This window comes from Leuresthes tenuis, unplaced genomic scaffold (genome assembly GCF_036924035.1).
Source record: "Leuresthes tenuis unplaced genomic scaffold, fLeuTen1.0.hap1 SCAF_19, whole genome shotgun sequence".
Taxonomy (NCBI): Eukaryota; Metazoa; Chordata; class Actinopteri; order Atheriniformes; family Atherinopsidae; genus Leuresthes; species Leuresthes tenuis.
In genome coordinates, this window is record NW_027325373.1 from 11472722 (window position 1) to 11495950 (window position 23229).

A 23229-nucleotide genomic window follows, 5' to 3' on the forward strand; every position below is an offset into this window, starting at 1 on the left:
GTTTAGAATACTGAATAAATTGTTTTCAGTCAACTGAATGGGGTTGCAACTGTCATCATATTTATTCTTTGTTCCTTTTGTGAGTTATTCTCTCAGCAAATATTGATGGTTTTCACTTTAGAGATGTTAGTTGATGGCAAAAATGTTTCCTGTGAAATTCCTCATGTTCTCTTTTATTAAACCAAATGACCACAGGACTTTCTGTCTGTGAACTTCGACAGAAGGAAAGAGTGTCACATCTGAGAAGCTGCAACTGACATGTTAGAAATATAGGGCTGATAATACAACAAAAATACATTTAAATTTCATGTCATGGATCGAAACAACCATATGAAAATGTATGAGTCTGTGAAACCTTGTGAAATCCTCTACTTCTCCTGCTCTTTTAGTTATGAAAGAGTATTTGACAATCAGAGCTCATTTTGATAATTTCTGCGATTCCTTATAAACTTTACCAATAGCTAATTTTGAACTGGATTAAAAAAAAAATGTAACGATCTCTCAGTCTCTTGAGGTCCAGGCTTAAATTGTTTAAAGCAGAGTCTGCCCAGTACTGAATATTTTTTTCTCAAAATGTCCCCCTATTGCCTCTCGTGACCTAAATGGAAGAATAAACAAAAACAGTCCAAGAACAAATATGCTTCCGCTCTCATTAGACATGGGCAGTAAGCCCTCAATTATCACTTCCAGCCTGTAATGAGATTGTCCTTTGCTGCTCTTTACCAATCATCTTTCAGATGATTAAACCCATCATTACATAAATAAATGTGGCATCTGCAGGAGTCTCTGAAGTGAAAAAAAGTCTCTTTGTGCTAGTTAACCTATGGCTTCTCCGCAGAGTGTGTTGAACCATATGTCTGGCTGGTTGTGACTGTAGTCGTCTGTCCCTCCGCCTCCTGTTCAAAACTGGACTCCTGCAGACTCCTGCCTAACGTCTCAACAGGCAGGATCAAAGACGCAACGCCAGCCAGCAGACAACAGCAGCAGTACACCGACAGGGTCAAATACACAGATGTTCTGAGCAATACCTGGAACCAAAACACAAAATCCGAGTAGTCAGTGTCTCCAAAACTGCCCATTGAAAAGGATTTCAGGTACAAATTAAGAATACCGCCAGAAATAATGTAAATTGACCAATTTTGTGTCTTTAGAATATTTTCAGAAAATGTCAAAAATGTACAGAACAAAAGAATAAAGATAAATAGCATTACAAAACCAATACTGAGAGCTCACGCTGTCTTTTTTAAATAACAGGAATCATTGCTGAAAAGTTAATAGAATGATAAAAATAAAAAGAGATTATTTTTTCTTTTAATCCTTTTTTCCTGTTCGATATGTGTGTGACAAACTAAAAACACTATGAAAACACGGGACATCAAAGCCAAAATCAACATTTTCAGTTACAGGTTGTAGGTCATATAGGGAGAGCAAGTAAGAGAAGCAACCAAAGTAGTCAAAACTTTGCTCCTGAAACAAATTCTGACTCCTCTCTTTGAAACAAGTCTTCTGACACCATCATTCATTTCATACATTTAGCATCCTTATTTTGTTTGAAGAACATGATGATGTCATGATAAATCAGTCAAATAATTTATCAATAGTTGCTAACAATGAACATTTTATGTGTTTTTCTTTTACTATATGAAAGCCTTTCGTCATTAGGATTTAGAAACATTGACTGATTCCCAATGACAAAGTTAAAAGTCATAAAAAGTCTTCAACATTTTCCCACACAGTGCACTGCTTTGCATTGTCGGACATACTTCAGTCAATATCTTAGCGGCCCAGTTAAATGTATGCCAGGCTGTAATCGTAGTTCCACTCAACTATGCATGTAAAAGTGCTGACTGTCCCAAATATCCCTCTCAACATCTTGGTGAGTGACAAGAACTCCTGAAACTCAAGATCAGATTTTAAAAAAAAGAATTGGCAGTGCACATTTTAAGGTATAAGCTTGCGTCTGAATAATTTTGTTGCTTCACTGAACCATAGTGTTGTGTTGTAAACAATGTGTCCGGCTGAGGGCTTTAATGAATCTGAAGAATGTGCCCAACATGTCAAATCTGGACTCGCCCAAAAACAAGAAAATCTAATACTTCTGCATACCTGTGCCACGAAGGGTGTGATCAGCGCACCAACCCTGGCCACTGCACTGGAGGTCCCCATTGCTAAAGCTCTGATTTCTGTAGGGAACACCTAAAAAAAAACCAAAAAAAAAAAACCCCAGAAGGTCTGATTTGTCATAATCAGTTCGTCTACAAATATACTTCATGTAAAAAGGATACATACTTCAGGTGTATAAACGAAAACAACTTGATATCCTCCAGAGATGAAAGCTCTTGAAATGAAGATAAAGATTGTAAGAGCTATCCTGCGTGAACAAAAACAGAGACACAGAGCGTCAGAGGCACTGTAGGTTTTAATGTGTGGTCGTTGTTTCACTCAAAAGAGAATGTACGCACCTCCCAATGCAAGCAAACAATGGCAGAATGCACAAAGAAAACATGAAGAAACACAGTGCCATGCTTTTCTTCCTGCCAATATAATCAATTGCCAGAAGGATGACTAAAAGACCTAAAATAAACAAAAAGAAAATTATGTTTTAACAACTGAGGACATCCTTTTAAACATTTTTTAATCACACATTCACCTTTAGCTGAGCACTGCAGACCTAAGTGGGGGTTTCTATTTCTATTTTATCACTGTTTTCTTCTCTTAATTGTCAAGTTTAATGTCATTTTGCATAGTTTGAATGGTAATTATGGTTCCTTCATATTGAGATACTGTTTCATCAGCACACCACACCTTGAGGAAAAGCTGATAGGGCGCATGTCACCTGGAAATTCAGCCAAAGTTGTCCATAAAAGGTCTTTGTAGTCAGTTGATGTCAAGTATTTGCATTCAAGGCTGCAGCGTGGTTCAATCTTGCCTCCTTGAGTCACTATTGGGAGGCAGAGCAATTTTATGTCATTATTTGCTTAAATTCAAGGAGCAGCTGGTCACTGTAAAGGAAGTCGTTACACACCTCCGCATGAATCTCCTGCTTGGAACAGCTCAGTGGTCAACAGCACAATCCCGTAATAAGAGAAGGCATTTGCAAACCTTTCGATCAAATAACAGAACGGTTGATTTGGAAACTGACATGCGAGGGTGGTTGACAATAAATAAATAGGTGCATCAGTTTTGGCCTTCATTTTGTTCCAAATTTCAAGGTCCTTTGTGTGTTCACCTGTCTTTAGTTCATGGACATTACATTGGAAACTAGAAACGGACATGTTAGTATTGTTTTACCTTGCTCATGCATATAAGTCACTGCATCCCTAAAACAAGGAAATATCACAAAACACCTGTTCCACATTGTCATTGTGCAGCTGGCAATCCCTGATTAAATAATTACATTTGATCAAAACGCCTGATTAAACAAAGTTGAGGACAAAGTACAACATGTGTTACTCAGGCTAACCATATAAACCACAGAAGAAGGGTAGTCCTGCGGTACTGAGGAGAGAAGAGGTCTTTGATCTGTCCACGTTCAGTCTGTGAAATTAAAATGCAAACAGAAGGTGCATATGTAAGTATGAAATGCTGATCGTTGTGTCACATTTGAAAAAGAAAACCTTATCTTCAGCCTCACCTGTTTATAATCGATCAATGCTCCCTGAGGCATAGCCTTGCCATTCTCTTTAGCAATGCGTGTCAACGTTGCCATGGCCTTTTCTCGTCTTCCTGTCAGCACATCAAATCGAGGACTTTCAGGCAGCCACTGTTTAACACAGAAAATTGAGCTGAGTGTTTGTCTGTGGCAGGTTTTACTTTTGAGGTCTCTGATAGCCAACAACATACTCACAAAGCAAAAACAAACGAATATTGCTACTGGTAAGGTGGAAAGTCCGAGCAGCCACCTCCAGCCCAAAGTGGGCATTATCCACAAGGCCAGGAGGACCTCAAACACAGCACCGATTGCCCAGAAAGCCTGAGGCACACAAACACATCAGTCAGCGGGGATTTTTGTGTTGCAGTCTGAATAGGATCAGAAATTAAAATCTATAATACAGTAAAAGTGTCTCATTAATGAGAAAATCACCACAGTACCGCAATCAGCATGATGCAGGTGCCTCTCGACTTTACTGGGAGGAATTCTGAGTACAGTGTCACTCTATGAAGAGAGTGATCCTGTTTTTATAGTCATTAAGGAGTCAGTCACATACCTAATTGTGTATGAAGGATGGAGAAAACTTACGACTGAGGAGCTCCACCAATGCCAAAGCCTACGAGGCCCCGCAGGAACAAGAGCCAGCCGTAGACTGGAGCGAAGGCACTCAACAGGCCGTAGAACAGGGTCCAACACATACAAATAGTCAGACCCTTTCAACACAGAAACATATACAGAAAGTGTATGAGGCAATGCACAGGAATAATGAACCCATCCAGGAAAAAGCCAGATATGATACTCACTACTCTTCTGCCGTATTTGTCCGACACGTTTCCCCATACAGGCGAACTTAACCCCATACCAATGAAGACCACCTGAGATAAAAAGAAAAAAACTTGAATGCAGATTTTAGCACAGATGACACCTCGGCAGTTCTTGCAAAGCACCCAAAAGATCTTTACTGATGTTATGAGTGCCACTTCATAGCTGGGAAGTCTCCACTCGCAGTGCAGCTGGGGGCCCAGGATGCTGAGGATCATCATCTCCATGGCATCTCCTATCTGAGCCAGAGAGATGTGAAAGGTGTGCACATCAGAGAAAAGTATATCTTGAACCTTTAAGGATCCTTACCCATGACAGTCCAGTGAGGACTGAGATTTTCCAATGGAATATTCCAAATCCAATGGCCTCCAGTGCATCGTCTACTGTGTAGGTTTCTGTAAAAGGTGCAAGTGAGTCACTGCAGGATCAGTGGCATCTGTAAATATGTGTCTCAAGAATCAAACAAAGAATGGATTATAGCCATTAATATGTTGAAACATTACATATTAAATGATTTCACAATGTAAGAACAGTCAGTAATTAAACTGCTGTTTATGATTATTAGTGGTGGTCATAGAAACAACGCAACTCTGTAAAATATTCTTTCTTTACTGAAGTATTTCTTCTTTAAGCTATTTTAGAATTGTTTTCGACAAAGGAAATACTTAGCTTTCACAGATATGCTTAATAGTTATGATTTAAATTCTGTCAGCTGATGCTGACACTGCTAGGCCCGTAAATACAAACTGTTTGCATTTTTCACTTTTCAAAGGTTAGCTGCCAATACAATTAAGAAGCAGTGCTTTACAAACCTCCAGATTTGTTGGCTTCGGAGCTGTTTGCAGACTGGGTGCCCACAGACTCAACTTTTGCTGAGGCTATTGTGCAGATCTCATTGTCTGTGCCTTGGTCCTCATCAGTGGGACCCACAAAATCTGCCTCATCTCTACATGTCAGCACACAGGAACCAGACACCAAGGTTGATTTTTACAATGTATTACAGTTTAGTGTAACATAAATGAGCTAAAATTAGGATACAAGCAGCAAAAGCTTAGTAAAAAAAAAAAAAACAACACAAACTCAGATTTGTTTTCTCGAGGAATGTTACCTTTAAGTTAAAACAAGAGAAAGTAAAAGGGGAAAAATAAAGAGCAACATTTTTGTTGTTTTACCCAAGTTCAGCATTTCTCCACCGCATGTAAGAGACGTTTGCTGGTCTGGTCCAGTTGTCCATTTCAGTCCTGCAGTAGAATGCTTGGGGTAAAACTCAAGCTCACCACACTCCGATCATTTGTTGTCAAACCTGCTTGTGCAGTCGCTTCAGGTTTCAGAGAAACACCTACTCCAAGAAAACAACACACGTGGAGACTTGAAGGGGCGGGGCAAAAGCAGGAAATCCAGCTGTGCTATTTCAGGTACTTGTAGGAAGGCAGTTAATTAGACTTCCTCTGTCGAGCTTTTTATCCTCAAAGCTTATTGATGGAAATTCTATTACTGGAAGAGAAGCCACATAAACTTTAAATAAAGTCAAAATAAAAATCAGACAGTTCCTAGCTACAGAGTGATAAGATCACCTAGACTTATTATTCAGCTTGATTGATAAATGAAAAAGAAGAAATGAAACAGAAGTTTGAATCAAAGTGTTTCTTTTTTTTTTTAAATATTTAAAACAGAAGAGAAGATGGCATAAATGTTTTGTTAGATATTACAGAAAGAGGGTACAAATGATAGTGGACATGGCATGATTTTTTTTGTCATGGTCATTTGTTTAGGATTATTCCATTGGGAAGAAATTCAGAGATCAACTAAAAACTCACTCTAAATCACAATTTTACATTGGTATGAATGTTGAAAGAATAACAGCTACAAGTGATGGTCTTCAGTTAGATTAACTTTCACCAGCTCTGTAGTTTAGTGCACAAGCGGACAGTTTGTCATAACCTCTGGTTAACAGCAGGTTGTGCTCTCATCCTGTTGTTTGTGGTGTTAAAAACCAGCGTCTCAAGAGGTTGTTGTTGTCAGGTGCCCCTTGTAGGTGTATACCTATTTTTTCAGTAACTGGGAGACAAACATATCACCAGAAACCTCTTGAGAAAAACACAGTTAGTGTAGTTATTCTCCAGACTCCACTTCTTCTGACATGACATGTTTTATGTGCTATTTGAAATTAATTTGCAGAAGTGCGTTGTCCTATTGACCCAGTCATCGACAGTATATGCAAGAATAAATGCTTGTAGTTACCCAACCTACCATTAGTGTCCTCTTTAATGAGTTTTCTATAGCTTTTGGGATCGTCTGAGTCTTTCAGTCCTGCACACTCCAGCAAGTGAATAAGGCCAACCTTAGAAGCTGTACAAAAGTAGGACAATAGAGGACATGCTGAGGCTGCTGCATTATGGGACGGCCATAAATACAGTACAGGTAGAATATACAGTGCATCCCTTTGTCCCCACATCAGCTGCTCGTTCAGGCTCAGGCAGGACAGAAACTCAGCAAAGCGTTTGGAATTTGCACAAAGAAATACAACATGGACTCAAAGGTAGGATTTTATACCTGTATGCCACATGTCAAAAGGTTTTAAGAGTATAATTTTGTCTCCTTCTGACATGTTTTTAATGAATGGGTTTAAAATCTTAGAGTTTAATCTTGTAATGCAGTACTTAACATGACTGTGGGATTTCCTCACTGAATGAATACTCATGAAACTAACCACAGAGTCATGCCATCTGTTTGGCAACTGAGGGCTGGCTGAGGGTGTGAATATTTGTTTCAGCATCTGTTTTAATGAGAGGTGGATAAAGGACTCATGGTAATGTAACCAGCCTTTTAGAAACAAGATTAAACTGAACAGCAGTTGTGTATGATGAATAAAAAAGTGAAGCTGTTTCTGGAAACCTGTTTTTTCTTTTCAGTTATATATTTTTTAAATGTGTCAGATATGACATTTGCAACAATGTCTACGTACTACAAATAATGAGCAACTCTTATTATCTGAACTGTTGACTCTTCAGAAGCACTTTCTATCCCATGTAATGTATGATAAGTAGTTTCTATTTTGTCTGTTTAGTTAGTGTTGTGTTTGTTAGTTTTAAGAAACTAATTTAAAGCAAAAGTTTCAGTTTGAATATCTATAGATATTTTTCAATTATTTTCAGACATGTAGAAATCCATTATAAAATTTAATGTACTGACTGGTTTTCAACCCATTTGTGGTGTCTATATCCAGAGGACTCCTTTAGGTGAAATTTTTCCAAAAAACATCCTCAGGGAAGTTTGTGGAGGGCACTTACAGGCATCCTTATCAGATGCCCAAGCCATCATCAACTTTAGATACGGATGATCATCAGCTGTATGATTCTGAAGTTCTTCATCCTGTCTCTAAGCCCAGGCTGCTTTGATATGGAGCTTAATGTGGCTCTATGCATTTGCAATCTCGATCTTTTGAACACTACCCACAGCTTGTGACTCTAGCTGAGGGTTGGAATGTAGATTGATTAAAGGTCTTTCTTCACTGTGAGAGACTGATGCAACATACACATCGCAGCAGACATTGCCTTGATCCGCCTGTCAATCACCTGCTCCATTCTACCCTTATTTGTGAACAAAATACTTCAACTCCTAGGATGGATGCTACAACTCACAAAGCGGGTAATCTCCCCCTTTCTGTCCGAGGATCATAAGCCTCACACATGGAGGCGCAAATTCTCATCTCAGCTTCTTCATGCTCTGTGTGTGCTGGAGGTTTCCACTTAAAAAGGCCAATCGGATCACGTCATCTGCAAAAAGCAAAGATTCCAAAGATTCCTGTGCCAAGAACTTCTGTCCATAAAGGTTTTGATTAAAATCAGGGACAAAGGGCAGCCATGGCCAAAATAAAACACCCACCAGAAACAACCAGAAACAACTACCAGCAATCCAAACATCTCTGGTTGTGCAAGGATCAAATGTCCCGTTCTTCTATATATAGTTTATTTTTTCTTTTCTTTGTCACAGTCCTTAAAAGTATTATTGTGCTGTAAGCCAAATCCAAGACTGGGTTTTCATTAAGATGAGGTCATTTTTTCTTTCTAGGGCATGTATGTTTGTGTGTGTGTGTGAGAGTGTGTGTATGTGTGTGTGTGCTTCTTCTGCAAAGACAAGTAGTGCTCTTTCCCAGAAATCACTCTGTGTTTACATAATGAATTACATTATGTTAATGACAATTTTCCAACATGCTCTCCTGTGTCATTCTGTGTTTTCACCAATAATGAGGCAGTAATGTAAGAAGCCTTTGCTGATGCTTTCAGGAAGCAATGTTAAATTTTAAACAGATGGAAGCAGGAGACAACATTACGTTGTCTCTCAAAGCTGAGCCAGATGCAATCTCTACTGATGAAGCTGAACAATAGGTGGCGTCTGCTGGCGCTACATCATTTCTAATTTTCTGTCAGATCTCTGTTGCCCTAATCAAAAGCCTTGTTGACAGGCGTGTTTTTATGCTGTCTGAAGTTTAAAAAAGTTTGGATGCCCAACACAAAAGACTTTGACATTAGAGAAATCCTAAAGAAAAAGTAAGTAATCTATGAGACACCTCTACGTAACATGATTAGCTTTGAAGAGAGGATCCCAGAGAGGTAGAGTCTGGGTTCAGAAAAACTGGTCCATCTACAACAGGAATAAGGCTGAAAACCTATATTGAGTGGCTGTTATCTTCAGGCTCTAAGGGCTGCATGTGGCACTACAATAAATAAAGACATAAGTCTTCAATGGAAATCACTGCATGGGCACTTCTGAGAACCATAGTCATCACATACATGTCATTGCTGCATCCACAAATCCCCTAAAATTCTTTATTGTTATTATCAAAATCACACAGAATATAAAAAGATTCAGAAACTCTGACATCTTCTCTGGAGCTAATTTGAATTGGAATAAGAACAAGCGCCCCGTGATAGACTGGCAACCTGTCCTGGGTGTACCCTGCCTCTCGCCCAAGGATAGCTGGGATAGGCTATAATAATTTAGTCCCAAATCCTCATCGTTCATCCGGCTTTAATAAATTGGTGGTAATTAGTTTGAAATGCATCTGCCTAATCAAAGATCAGTAATTGAATACCTCTACTGTAATTTTGTGAGGAGGAGGGTGAGAGTGGGTCTCTGAGTGGATAAAGTTACTACATCCTTGTGTTACATACCTGCGCACACACACACACGCGAACACACACACACACACACGCACACACGCACACACACACGCACACACTTCCTTAAACACATAGTTCAACACTCAGATGAAGCGCTGAATGAATGTTTGTTGCCTGGGCTCCATGAATGTTTAAGCAGTCTACTGTATCCAGGTAGTTCATTACGGCATCATTACCAACAATCCAGGAACACCAGCCCCCAGCCCAGCAGAACGACACATCTCCACCGTGCTTCTGTTTAGTTTTTCTGTCCCACGCCAGTGTTACTGGGTTCGTTCTGAGACAATATTTAGTATTTGTATGAAGTACCGATAAGCATCAGAGGAGATAATGGATTTTTGGTGAAACACCAGTGTTGACTTGAAGATGCTCCACCATGAAAGAACTCCTTAGTCACTAAAGCTGCTGCCCTGGGTTGTATACCTGTGGATTGAAGCTCAGAGGAATTTGGAAATATCACACGAGGCTCATCACAGATGACAGACTCAACCATGACCCATATGCCTTTGGAAGTAAAGGAGGTAAATTGCATTAACTAAGCTGTAGTAGGATTAAAATGTATATATTTGAAAATTATTGTAGCATCTTTTTAGAATGATACATATTCTATATTTGTAGAAAAATAGTTTAATACAATTGAAATGTGTTTTCTCTCTCTCAGGTGATGGTTTGTTTCCATGAGGTGGTATATTCCATAGTTTTTAAAAATATATATGTATATATGATATTAACTAACTTAAGGGTGCTTTACATAAAGCAGTGGTCTTGAGGAATTTATGCTCTGACCATCTTACATATTTCTATGAATATTTCTCATAGTGACAGATCTACCCAGTAAAATGATCACCCAGTGGAGCATTTCAGTGGCTGTTAGTTTGTCAATTTGGTGTAAGAATCCACACCTTCGCTGTTTTTGAACACTGTCATAGGATCCATGATCATGTTTTTACTGCTGCAGCAGGCAGGTGATTTTCCTGATATTCACTATTCTACCCATTCAGCTTAAAACTTGAAACAAGAGGATTGCAAGTCCAGTGGATAAACAGGATTCTCAATTAAAGGGTTTATGAGTGTGTGTGTGTGTGTGTATCTGCATTACTCAAGATGCAAAGAGGTAAACACATGGTGTTTAAGGTTTGGTTTAGTCATCATTAAACTGCAATCTAATGTCCTCTGAAATGATGCACAAGGATGGGGTCAAAAATATGAGTAATTCTTGTACACAGCATGGCAAGGAACACAACCTCAAATGCATGTTCATGTTGCTGCTCTATATGTCTCCCGCATACACAAGATAGGCAGCAGTTTCAAACGTGTAACAAGGTGTAACAGTTTGGCTGTCAGTGATTATTCATTTTAAAAGTGCTGCTTTTAGTACAATCTAATTTTTACCCTCCACCACACAGAGGTGCAAATATTTAGCTGAACTTGGTGTCAGTTCAAACCTTGTTAGTGCATGTTTGTGTAAAACAGTACCAACAGAGGAGGTAAAGTACTTGACTGGTGCAATGGAAGCCTGTTGAAGGTCAGGTTTCTCTAGACACCCGGAGCCCCTAAATGTGTGTTGCCCTGGGTGATGTGTGGTGTCAGTCAATGGCCCACGAGGAGTGCTATCTCTTTCAGGAGCCTAACTGCCACTTTGTGACTGCGTAACAGGATCCTGCACCTTATTGGATAGACATGGACAATGGGGAGCCCTCTCAGGTGATGGTCTGTTGGTCAGATAGACTTTCCTGGTCGAGTGTGATGTTTACTGTAGTTGTCCATTTTATATTTAAACACTTGACTATGTGTGGTTTATCTCAATGCTTATGATTAGCTTCAATTTAATTTCTGTGCACCATCTAGTTTATTGACTTTGTTCCCAAAAATGTTATCCTCTTTCTTTGTAAAAATTTTTTTTTAGTCCTGTTACAGCATTTCTTTTTTCTTCTATAGATCGATAGATTATCGGCAGTCACATTTCTTTTAAATAACAGAAAAAAATCTCAGCTCTGTGCTCGATGACACTCAATAACTCAGATGTCCGTCGAACTGGCAGTGGCCACCACAGTTATTTGTTACTGTCCAAGTTGTCATCTTCAGTCAGTATTTGTATCATTCAAATATAGGTTTTGAGAGTTTCCGTTTCTGTCCAAGTGTCCTCTTGGACAACTGAAAACTCTTTTTTTCTGTTTTTGTTCTTTTTTCAGTTTTAATTTTAAGTTACCAATTGAAATGTGGAGTTAGACGGCACAGAGTTGCAAGCTTAGTAAGGAGTAGATTTCACAGAAGATAATTTTCTGAGGGATACTGGGCATCAGACATTTTTCTTCCAAACAAGCTTATAATAGACATTAACAGCTGATGTATTTTTTTTAAAAAGTACACAGTTATGTCTAGAATTTTGTTCACAATCAGTCAACATCCAGTTTCTTCTGTTCCCAAACACAAAAAGAAACACACACACAGTAATACATATTTAGAATGAGTTTTGCTTCCTTTGCGGCACACTCATATCGTTATTGATGGTTTCCTATTGAAGGAAGTAGAGACTGCTATTTATCGTTGTTTCCTGTGTTCCCTTTAATAAAACCAGATGTTCAGACTTCAGTACAGTAAAAATTACTGCACATAGACACATCGAGGGTGCTCAGGGTAGGTGACTTTTTACCGTTTTTCCTGTGAAGTTAAAGCGTTTAACGAAGTTCACATGTGGCTTTCAGAACAGGAAGTGATTTATTGTAACATTTTGCCATGAATTTCTGCTGGGTCGGTAGATCGGCAGCTTGTTTTAATGGAGAATGAACTGTCAGTGCCAGATATTCTGACTTGGTGATAGGTCAGCTCAGCAGTGATGAAAGCCGAACTACTGAAGCATAATAGTGGATGCACTTTTCATAGTGCTGTAATTAAAGTGCACTGCATTGCTGATTGTCACTTGGCAAAGGAATCAGTCCCATATCAAGTAGCAAACCATACACTGTTTCTGCAATTAAGAATAATTGAAAGTGTTACTGCCTGTGAAATTTACTTGATGGAATTTACATTTATGCCAGGTACTGCTGAGACGTGTAACAAAAAAAAAAAAGAATCATTACAGGGGCTCTGGGTTAAGCATCTCGTGTAGGTGGACTATCTGGTGTCCACATTATCCTTGCTGTCAGAAAGAGTGATGGCTCCTTTGAGAAAATAGAGGTAGATTAGATAGTGGTGGCTGAATTTAGATCTGACATGAGCATAAAGGATGTAGCCAGGGCCACTTACTGGAATGTGCAGATATAGGGACGAACAGACAGGAAGAGAGTCGTCCATTGGGAAATCCATTTGACCGGGATTATGAACATGTACGTGAATGTGTTCTTTGCCGTTGACAGCTTCAACACACAAAAAAGATAACTTTGACAGAAAAATGACACACAGGAAAAAGGTGGGACATATACCAGTGTTGACAGAGGGAGTAAAACCAGGGCTAACAATAACATGTTATCTCTAGTTCTGTTGTTTTCTTGAAACGTCTCTCATGTGTTCCTACTCCGACTCAGAGCTTGGAGGAGCGGTGTAACCGGATTCTTAAGAACATGGAGGCTGCCCTGACAGCCCGGGATCGGGTGGGCATCCAGGATTTTGTTCTCCTGGACGCCTACACAAGTGAGAGTGCCTTCCTGGACAACCTGAGGAAACGTTTCCATGAGAATCTCATTTACGTGAGTTTTTCCTGTGTGGTGTCATGTTGGACAATCCTCTTTTTTTAATCAAACATCACCATCCTCAGCCTTTGACCCCTGAAGTCCTAATGTTGCACTACCTTCGGCTGAATTTGGCACCTTATGTTGCTGAGATAGCAGCTCCGGTTCTGTTCATTTGCAGAGTGAGCACTCTTAGGGTCGCTACTGTCCACAGGGTCAGGGCAAGTGATTCATTTAATTTACTGCTGTTGATAAAGGATAAAACTACATACAGTATAAATAGTGGATTTTTTATGTAATTTAATCATTAGGAAAAATTGCCTTTGTCATCAAATGTGCAAGAGTTGCAGACTGTGAGGTCATGTTTTTGTCTTTGTCTTCAGACCTACATTGGGACTCTCCTGGTGTCGGTCAACCCATATAAAGATTTAGGCATCTACAGCAAGAAGCAAATGGATACGTATATGGGAGTTAACTTCTTTGAGCTGCCACCTCATATGTGAGTTGTTTTTTTTCAGTCTCTGTGAATCTTGTGGTTTGCATTGATAGATGAAACAATTAATAAGAATGCCACAGTACAGGTTTTGGTTATCATCTTTTAACCTAAAGGCACACCATGAGGTTGAAAGCTTTGGCTCAGACTGAAACTTCTTGGTTGAGTTTTCATTAAGTTTGGTGCAAGCACTTCTGTTCCCCATTTGTTGAACTACAGTTTTGCCAGGAGTGTTTTGTCTTAAAAAGAAGACATTCTTTTTTTTTCACCAATCACTGTACTTTCAGATATGCTCTGGCAGATAACGTCTTCCGCACCATGCAGTCTGAGTTCAACAACCACTTCATCTTGATCTCAGGGGAGAGTGGGGCTGGAAAGACAGAGGCCTCCAAGAAAATCCTTCAATTCTACGCTGTCAGCTGTCCAAGTACCAAACTCCTGAACAATGTTAGGGACAGGCTGCTTCTCTCCAATCCAGTGCTTGAGGTTAGTGACATGAATATGCGTGTTAAATGTTGTGCTCTGTAAGCCTAGTTTAGGCCTTAGATTTGAAAGTTTATTATTTAAAATCTCTTTTTTTTTTGTTATAGGCTTTTGGAAATGCCAAAACCTTGAAGAATGACAACTCAAGCCGCTTTGGAAAATACATGGACATACAGTTTGACCACCAGGTAAGACTCAAATATCTGACATTTAGTGGCATCTTACAGAGTCATGTGGCAGTGCAGTATTATAAAAAGTTAACATAACAGATAAGCAAGATAAGTATTGACCAGAGATTGAATATTTCTTCTCTCCTTTAGGGAGGAGCAGTCGGTGGTCACATCCTCAGTTACCTACTAGAGAAGTCCCGCGTGGTCCACCAGAACCACGGGGAGAGAAACTTTCACATCTTTTACCAGCTGGTGGAAGGAGGAGAGGAAGATTTGCTCCGCTGGCTCGGCCTAGAGAGAAACTGCAAAAACTACCGTTACCTGGTGCAGGTCAGATGGAAGAAACTCTTTAGTTTTCTTGTATATGAAACTAATGCTTTGGTCAGAGTTTCCTTTTTGATTCCTTTTAGGGGGATTGTGCCAAAGTTAGCTCTATCAATGATAAAAGTGATTGGAGGACAGTGCGGAAGGCCTTATCTGTCATAGACTTCAGTGAGAGTGATATTGAGGTGAGGTCGCAGAGCTTAATTTTAATTATAACTTCAAGTTATGGATTTGTACTGGTGTTTGATGAGTCATTTCTCTCTTGGTATAATCCAGCACCTATTTGGAATTATTGCTAGTGTGCTCCACTTGGGAAATATCATGTTTGAAACAGATGCTCAAGGATACGCCACACTCAACAACAACCAGGAGATGCACTGGGTGTCAAAGGTAAGATCAAGATAAATTGAAGCTTGTCTATCTTCATATAACTTGCGAATAAAAACAAATACATTTGATGTCACATGTCTGGTTTTGCTTTATCTATACCATGTAGTTGTTGGGGATTCCTAATCAGGTGATACAACAGGGCTTAACCCACAGGAAGATTGAGGCCAAAGCAGAGGAGGTGATACTTCTGAAGTAAATAACAATCTTTAGCTTATTTGTGGTGTAAATTTGCAATCAATAAACTATTGTTACTCTAATATTCAAGGTGCTCAGTCCCTTCTCTGTGGACCATGCAGTATATGCCCGGGATGCCCTTGCCAAAGCCATCTATGGCCGCACTTTTAACTGGCTGGTGAACAAGGTCAATGAATCATTAGCTAACAAGGTAAGCCATAAAGCAGTCCACCCTTGTCTAATCTTGATTTAGCCCCAGCTGAGATTGTAAGCAAGAAAAGTAATACACTTGAGGCAGCCATTTGGTTGACTGTAATAGCTAGCTCTGTAAACAGCTTATCTGCAAGTGACTTTGAAATACCATTAATGCATGAGCCTTAATTACTCCACACAAGTTTATCATTCCAAGACCATACTATGTCTAACTTATAGCAAAACCTACAAAGCTTTATGTTTGTGTACTTTTTTGTGCAGGATTCTTCCAGAAAGACAGTGATCGGTCTGTTGGACATTTATGGGTTTGAAGTTTTCAGTGTGAACAGGTAAGATCTTGCACATTTGAGCCGACTCATCGACTGCAAAAGTTTGAAATAAAGAGTTTGATACTAACAGCGCCTGTTGATCATTTCAGCTTTGAACAGTTTTGCATCAACTACTGCAATGAGAAGCTGCAGCAGCTTTTCATTCAGCTGACCCTCAAATCAGAGCAAGAAGAGTATGAAATGGAGGGGATCGAAGTAATGATACTGTTGTTCAGTAGCCAAACATTTGTAGCTCATGATATAACTTACTCATTAAACAAAACAAAAAAGTGAATCCACAATCGTCCCTCTCATTTTTTGGTTACATAGTGGGAACCAGTGCCATATTTCAACAACAAGATAATCTGTGATCTCGTGGAGGAGAAATTCAGAGGAATCATCTCTTTGCTGGTAAAAATGAAAACAAGTGATGTTCTTCAGAACGATACAAAATGAATAGATGAATGAACAAATACATTCTCAGGCACAAATCTAAAAGATATCTGCATCAATGATGCTTTGCCTCATCATAGGATGAGGAATGTTTACGCCCTGGAGAGGCCACAGATCTCACCTTCCTGGAAAAGATGGAGGAAAAGATTGGTGGTCATCCACATTTTGTCACGTCAGTCTTTACACTTTGGCTTTACAGAATACACATGGAATTGGACATCCCCTAAATGTAAATATGATGATCTAAGTTCATGTTCCCCTTACTGCAGGCATAAACTTGCTGACAAAAAAACAAGGAAAACAATGGAAAGAGGAGACTTCCGCCTCTTGCACTACGCTGGAGAGGTTACATACTGTGTTGTAGGTAAGAGATTAGATCAACGTCGTCGCTCTCTGTTGAAATGCTTTTTTTCAGTCTATGTCACTAATGCTTGAATGTGGAGGGGTCCTAAAGTTTGAATACTTACTCAAATAATCTGTCATTGTTGGCACCTTCTGTTTACATTAATCATAATTAATAAGCCACTTGTTACACTAGACAAAGAAAGGCTGTAGCTGAGCATCTGAACTTTGTCAGATTGTGTTTTATTTGCTTAAAGTTTCATCCATAAGAGGAAGAAAGAGGGGTTTCCAGACAATACATTGTTTCATTATTTGTTTATTGAAATTTCAGGCTTCCTGGACAAAAACAACGATCTGTTGTATCGAAATGGAAAAGAGGTGATTTTTATTTTGTGCCTACGTTGTTAAAGATGATAACCTTTTATTTAGCTTTTATTTATTATGTGTATTGTTAAATCAGCACAGGCCAAAAGTAATACATAAAGATCAAAAATGTAAATGCAGTTTTTTGTTTAAATGTCCTTTGACAAGTTACACCTTGACCGCAAGCTTGGTTACCAATAACCATCAACAAGCTTTTTGATCTCTCTTCTTGACAGAATTGATATTGTTTGATAAATCAAGTTAGTTTCCTGACAGAAACCCAACTTTCTAAGAACAGTCCACAAATGTTTGGTAGCACTAAAGTCAAGAATATGAGCACAATTCCATAATGTTTGCCTACATTATCCATTTCACATCCAATATTATCTATGTTTAGGGTCACTGTGCAAACTGAGTTTCAGCTGCCTAACTGATAGTTTGGGGTTATGCTAATGAAGTCTGAGATAGTCTCTATTTTTCATTCTTTGTGCAATCTGCTAGTTTGAATGAAAGCAAAAAAAGCCCAGAGCAAAATATCCCCTTTCATCACGCTTAACACTTAGTTGTGGTCTTAGGATTGATCTTTACTTTACCGGCTGTTCCTGACCATTAGAACCAGTCTCTTCTTAGATGAGAATGACAGTTTAGGTTTTTTTCCAGACAATGAAGTGCTCCCATCACTTGTTAACCTGAATTTGTGTAGAAATTGTTTGAGCAGATGATTTTGGAACAATTGTCTAAATGTTCCTGACTCGTGTAATTCTGTGATCAAACTTGGTTGATTTTCTTTATACGTTTCTAATGTGGGTCAGTACAAATAGAGCTCTTAAACATACCTTTGCATGTTGGTAAAAAAAGCGTCCAGGTACAGTCAGTCATTATCACTATTACTATAAACTGAGGTTTTGGTAAGTTCTAATATATTCTTGAACTTACAGCACCCCGTATTAAAAATACCTGAGCATATTCACATTTCTGTGACCATACTGTATATGTTTGCCATGTGCTGACCTCAGAAAACAGAATAAATAAAAAACTCTTCAATGAATTCTTGATTTTTTACGATAAAGATGTAAATTGTTCATCATCAACATCATTCATCATTTACACCAGAAGAGAAATTCGGAAAAATCAAATAAATACCTATTTTGGCATTAAATTGATGTCTATTCATAATTTTCCTGTTCTCCCTAAGGTCATGCGGCAGTCCAAGAATGCTATCATCAAACACTGTTTTCCCTCCTCTGAACCAGATAGCAAGAGGAGACCTGAAACTGTGAGAAGCAATTCAGGTGATAATGCTCAGTGACTCACTGATTTCAGTCTATCAGTATTCACGTGTTTGCCATTTTGTCGTGAAAAATCAGGTGGTGACCCAGTTTAAGAATAGCTTGGTTGGTTTGACTGAAATCCTAATGTCCAAAGAACCCTGGTATCTCCGCTGCATTAAACCCAATGAAGCCAAGCGGCCAGGTGAGACCTTGTGTCTGAAAATAATCAGTCAATAATCAGTAGAGTGTTAGACAAGCTGATACTACACAATGTATGTACAATGCAGGTCAGCCCGCATAAAAAGGTAGATTACTGTGGTGTCAGCCATGATGTTAGAGCGTTGTGGTTTGTCCTCCAGGACAATTTGACGATGTGTTGGTGAGACATCAGGTGAAGTACCTGGGGCTGATGGAGCACCTGAGGGTCAGACGTGCTGGGTTTGCATATCGTCGCAAATATGAAATCTTCCTCCAGAGGTAGAGTGACATTTTTTGTCTCCTTTCTTTATGTCTGAAGCATAATAATTCATTTGTTTCTACAGAGGACATTTGGCGTGGTCTTTTTACTGTTGCCGCACACACAGCTTCAGCTGTTCTTCTGTGCTTAGGTATAAGCCTCTATGTCCAGACACCTGGCCCAACTGGAAAGGTACCGCAGCCAAAGGTGTGCAGTGCCTGATCAAACACCTGGGCTATAAACCTGATGAGTACAAGATGGGCAGGTAGGCAGATGTTAGAATAAATATTACAGACAGTCTATGATTGGTTCTAACATACAAAAAGAAACACAAATGTATTGTTATTGTTATTCTTTCATGTGACTTTTTTTTAAAACGTCAAGGACAAAGATTTTCATCCGCCACCCCAGAACTCTGTTTGCAACAGAGGATGCCTTCCAAGTCTGCAAACATAAGCTAGGTGAGACATAGCTTAACAATTTCAGCTGACAACGAAAATGTCTTGAGAATGAAATTCTTAATTGTTGTTTTCACAGCAACAACGATTCAGGCCAAGTACAAAGGCTACAGGGTGAAAGGAGACTTCCTGAAACAGAAAGAGGCTGGTGGGTGATGATATGGCAAGACCAACATGTCCTTTAATTACTGAATTTTTTGTAAATAATAACCAGACTAAATAGATTTATGTTACTTTGACTTGTCAAAACAGCCACTAAGATTGAGAACTGCTGGAGAGGTCTGATGGCGAGGAAGGAACGTGAGAAGAGAGCCTGGGCTGTCAAGGTCATCAAGAGGTAAGCAATCTGTAAGAGAGCAGTTTGATAAGGGAGTACATTGTGAGCTAACCTGTGACTTAATGTGTTCTAGGTTCATTAAAGGTTTCATGACCCGAAATCAACCAGCGTGCGTCGACAACAGTGAGTACCTGGCCTATGTGAGGCAGAGCTACCTCATGCGACTGAGACAAAACCTTCCCAAAACAGTCCTGGAGAAAGACTCCTGGCTCACCCCGCCTCCCATAATGAACGAGGTGAGTGTTAATTTGTGTCACAAGCCATTTTAGTTCGTAAAGGCTGCATGCATCAGGGCACAGGCCAACAATTTTGGTGATGGCAACTTCCTGTAAAAGTGATAAATCAAACAGCTTAAGATACACTGCTGCACTTTTTGTAGATCTCTCAGCTCTTGAAGAGGATCTATGTTCGCCAGATGGTACGGAAGTACATCAGAGGAGTCACTCCCCAAAGAAAAGCTCAGGTACAGCTCACTGTGTTCAAGCAACAAACGTACAGTACAGTTTAGGGGGCATCAAATCTCCATGCGGATGTTCTTAATTTCACTCTTCATGATTTTATTTTAGTAGTCTGCCAAAATAGGTTTATATGTAGCAGCAGCATACAATTAAACCTAGTGGAGATGTTGGCCAGACTGGCTGACATTAAATTCTGCATGTTTTCCATGGTGAAGAAGAAAATAAAAACAGCAGACCTTGTGCATACACAAAAAGCTACATAACACATTAAAAGAAAAGGAAAACCCAGAACGTATCACATTTTATGTAAGTATCTATGTGTTGCCTGAATACATATGAACATAAATATACTTTGTTTTTTAACATGATTTGGTAATAACTTGAGGAATAAAATTTCACCATGTGACAATTTTATACATTCCCAGCTCCTGTTAAAAGTACAGACAAGCTTCATGTTCAAAGGAAAAAAAGAAAACTACCCCTTCAGCGTGGGCAGACCATTTGTGGACACCAGGATCTGTAAGACTGCAATGATTTTTTTCTTGAAGCTAATTGTACTTAAAATTGTACTTAAATCTATGTGATTTGTTTTACTTATTTGTAATGCATACAAAGTAAAATCATTCTGACATGCTATGTAATACTTACAAAAATAAATCTCAGTATTCATACTGTGATTACACAGCACACATACACAGTATGTAGTACTACAGTAATGTTACAACTAGATGTATATACTCATGTTTTCCTGCCAGTATAAACTGCCCCATGGTTAGAAGTATGTTACACCATGAATTTGCATAAAAATGTTGATATGCTCAGTTTGTTTATTGAATTTTTTCAAATATTTTTCTATAATCTTATCCAGCTTTAGAAGACATAAACATCAAGGTCCTTCAGATGATTCAACACGAGAACATCAAGGTAAATTAATATCAGTATTCACTTTTCGTTTGTCTCTCTCAATTAGTCCTCTCTGATGTGTGTGTGTGTGTGTGTGTGTGTCTGTCCTCCACAGTACAGTGTGCCAGTGGTGAAGTACGACAGGAACGGGTTCAGGCCTCGTCTCCGGCAGCTTGTCTTCACCCAGGAAGCTGCTTACCTGGTTGAGGAGGCCAAGATCAAGCAGAGGATTGATTACATCTCTCTGAAAGGTTCTACATAAATATACATATACATAGAAAACCTGCCCAAGTTATAAATACACACACTTGAAACGCATCACTTTATACAAATCTTACAGACTTATGTGTATTTTGAAAGTATGATTTTTATTTTCAGGTGTGTCGGTCAGCAACCTGAGTGACAACTTCCTCATTCTTCATGTTACTTGTGATGAAATCAAGCAAAAGGTAAAGTAGTACTAGAAGCAAAACTGTATTTATAGATATCCAGAGACTATAAATACAGGTGTTTTATTTGTCTAATGCCAAAACTATGATTTTCCAGCGTACTTTTTAAAACGATACAACTATCATTAAACCGTTTTCAGTCACCTTTTTGCAAAGCTTGGTGAGGGATTTGTTCATGGGTCTTTTGAGTCAGTAATAATATAATTAAGTATTGTAAGAAAACTCAAACCTGAAGGCATTTTTCTTAGGGGGATCTGGTTTTGCAGTGTGACTACCTGTTTGAAGCCTTGACTAAGCTGAGCGTTATTGCAGACAAGGAGAACAACATCAAAGTGGTCCAGGGCAGGTACAGAATCTGGATTATATGTTTCAAAATTTCAATTATCAATCTAAATCTCGGAAATTATCCTTGTTCATGATGGAATTATGTTTCTTGTGGGCAGTGTTCGATTTGACATCCAGCCTGGAAGAGAAGGTTTTGTCGACTTCAAAAGTGGCCAGGAGTCTATGGTTTACAGGGCAAAGAATGGCCATTTGACAGTGGTGAGTCTGGAGTTCATGGAATCTGAATCTATTATTGAAGATATAACAAACTTCCCAAACTCTTTTTGGTTTTTTTTAGGAATCAACAAGAGCCAAGTCAAGATGAAGAGGCCAGTTAAGATGGTTTACGGTGCTTTTAGAAGTGAATAAACAGCCATGCTTACTATGTAGTACTGCTATGTTTTTAATAACTCTTGTTTTATGTTTGTTCATTTTCATTTCAGCATCTTTGTGACAATGTTACACTGTAAAGTATTTGCTTCCACAACACAAATACTGCCAATTCCTTGGTTATAGCAAGTGCAAATCATAGATGAGCCCGGCCAGACGAATGTTTAAATGATCTCTATGAACAAATTTTTTTCCAGTGCAGATTGAAGGACATGCTATAGAAGCATTCTTTTTTTTTTGTATTTGAACCCTATCTACATTGTAACAGTAAAGACATGCATGTGTGAAGCCATGACTGTAAGATTTGTTACTGCTTTACTATGCTGCATCTTTATATCAAAACATTAAATATAACAAACCATAAGTAAGTTTCAGTGTTGATAGTTTGATAGTTTTGTGCAGACATAATCCAACACAGATTAAATGAAAAACTGCTCATCTTTTAACTAATACTGTTCACTCTGATGATTCCTCATGTCACAGCTTCCCCTGCTGGTCATATGCTGACTCTACATTAGTCTCTGCCTGCAAGGTGCTTCAGAGTTATTGATTAAGATCCTGGGTTAAGACCCTTATGTAAAGTGGTTATCATTCTTTACCATATTTAACTATTTTCAGTATGCTCAAAATGATCTAATTCTTATCTTGATCTATTTTTTTGTGATCTTCTGCATGAATTTTTTTTTATAGATTTGGTAATCAATTTTATTTGTTAAGGTAAAGATTTTCTTAATACAGGATTTGCCAAATTTGACACATTTTTGTTCTATTATTTCTTCAACTCTATCAGTAAGCTGGATATTCATCTATATATGAAAACGAGGCAAGATACGTGTCAGCAGGTCAAAATAGAATTAATTAAACTGGTAATATCCATCCATCCATCTTCTATACCCGCTTAATCCGTCAGTTGGGTCGCAGGGGGGCTGGAGCCTATCCCAGCCGTCATCGGGCGAGAGGCGGGGTACACCTTGGACAGGTCGCCAGTCCATCACAGGGCCACACAGAGACAAACAACCACACACGCTCTCTCTCTCGCTGTGAGGCGACGGTGCTAACCACCACACCACCGTGGAGCAGCTAGTAATATATTTTTGAAAATTGTTTGGCTTGGAGTGTGAGAGGGTTAAAGGTAGACACGTGA

The 23229-nt window shown here is 39.0% G+C and overlaps 2 protein-coding genes across 2 annotated transcripts; one reads left to right on the forward strand and one right to left on the reverse strand.

The window, feature by feature from the left end:
• Positions 1 to 326: 326 nt before the first annotated feature.
• Positions 327 to 5791, reverse strand: LOC140277166 (synaptic vesicle 2-related protein-like). Its single transcript, XM_072372089.1, has 16 exons — positions 5647 to 5791; positions 5287 to 5420; positions 4784 to 4869; positions 4615 to 4713; positions 4456 to 4527; positions 4241 to 4365; positions 4093 to 4156; positions 3848 to 3973; positions 3635 to 3763; positions 3464 to 3537; positions 3026 to 3102; positions 2837 to 2941; positions 2463 to 2574; positions 2290 to 2371; positions 2107 to 2196; positions 327 to 1028 (listed from the first exon to the last, which is right to left on the reverse strand). Exons 1-16 carry the CDS (start codon positions 5706 to 5708, stop codon positions 822 to 824), a joined length of 1644 nt encoding a protein of 547 aa, XP_072228190.1. The 5' UTR covers positions 5709 to 5791; the 3' UTR covers positions 327 to 821.
• Positions 5792 to 12260: 6469 nt separating this feature from the next.
• myo1hb (myosin IHb) lies at positions 12261 to 22449 on the forward strand. The gene is made up of 32 exons (XM_072372183.1): positions 12261 to 12294; positions 13182 to 13343; positions 13709 to 13824; positions 14106 to 14304; positions 14409 to 14489; positions 14622 to 14801; positions 14882 to 14980; positions 15072 to 15185; positions 15292 to 15363; positions 15451 to 15570; positions 15834 to 15901; positions 15991 to 16096; positions 16211 to 16291; positions 16414 to 16505; positions 16603 to 16697; positions 17007 to 17053; positions 18234 to 18314; positions 18406 to 18511; positions 18669 to 18786; positions 18918 to 19031; positions 19151 to 19227; positions 19304 to 19372; positions 19477 to 19561; positions 19635 to 19797; positions 19941 to 20024; positions 20445 to 20538; positions 20888 to 20943; positions 21038 to 21173; positions 21301 to 21371; positions 21620 to 21717; positions 21815 to 21914; positions 21994 to 22449. The coding sequence occupies exons 2-32, from the start codon at positions 13218 to 13220 to the stop codon at positions 22018 to 22020; spliced, it is 3075 nt and encodes a 1024-aa protein (XP_072228284.1). The 5' UTR covers positions 12261 to 12294; positions 13182 to 13217; the 3' UTR covers positions 22021 to 22449.
• Positions 22450 to 23229: the final 780 nt, after the last annotated feature.

Bases quoted from the DNA above. Each gene is read 5' to 3' on its own strand.
- LOC140277166 (XM_072372089.1), bottom strand. From the start codon at position 5,708: ATGGACAACTGGACCAGACCAGCAAACGTCTCTTACATGCGGTGGAGA. The intron at 3,764-3,847 runs GTGAGTATGTTG...TGTGTTAAACAG, and splicing joins TATTCGTTTGTTTTTGCTTT to TGGCTGCCTGAAAGTCCTCG. The intron at 3,103-3,463 runs GTTAGCCTGAGT...TTTGATCGAAAG, and splicing joins CTTCTTCTGTGGTTTATATG to GTTTGCAAATGCCTTCTCTT.
- myo1hb (XM_072372183.1), top strand. From the start codon at position 13,218: ATGGAGGCTGCCCTGACAGCCCGGGATCGGGTGGGCATCCAGGATTTT. The intron at 13,344-13,708 runs GTGAGTTTTTCC...CTTTGTCTTCAG, and splicing joins TCCATGAGAATCTCATTTAC to ACCTACATTGGGACTCTCCT. The intron at 19,032-19,150 runs GTAGGCAGATGT...TAAAACGTCAAG, and splicing joins GATGAGTACAAGATGGGCAG to GACAAAGATTTTCATCCGCC.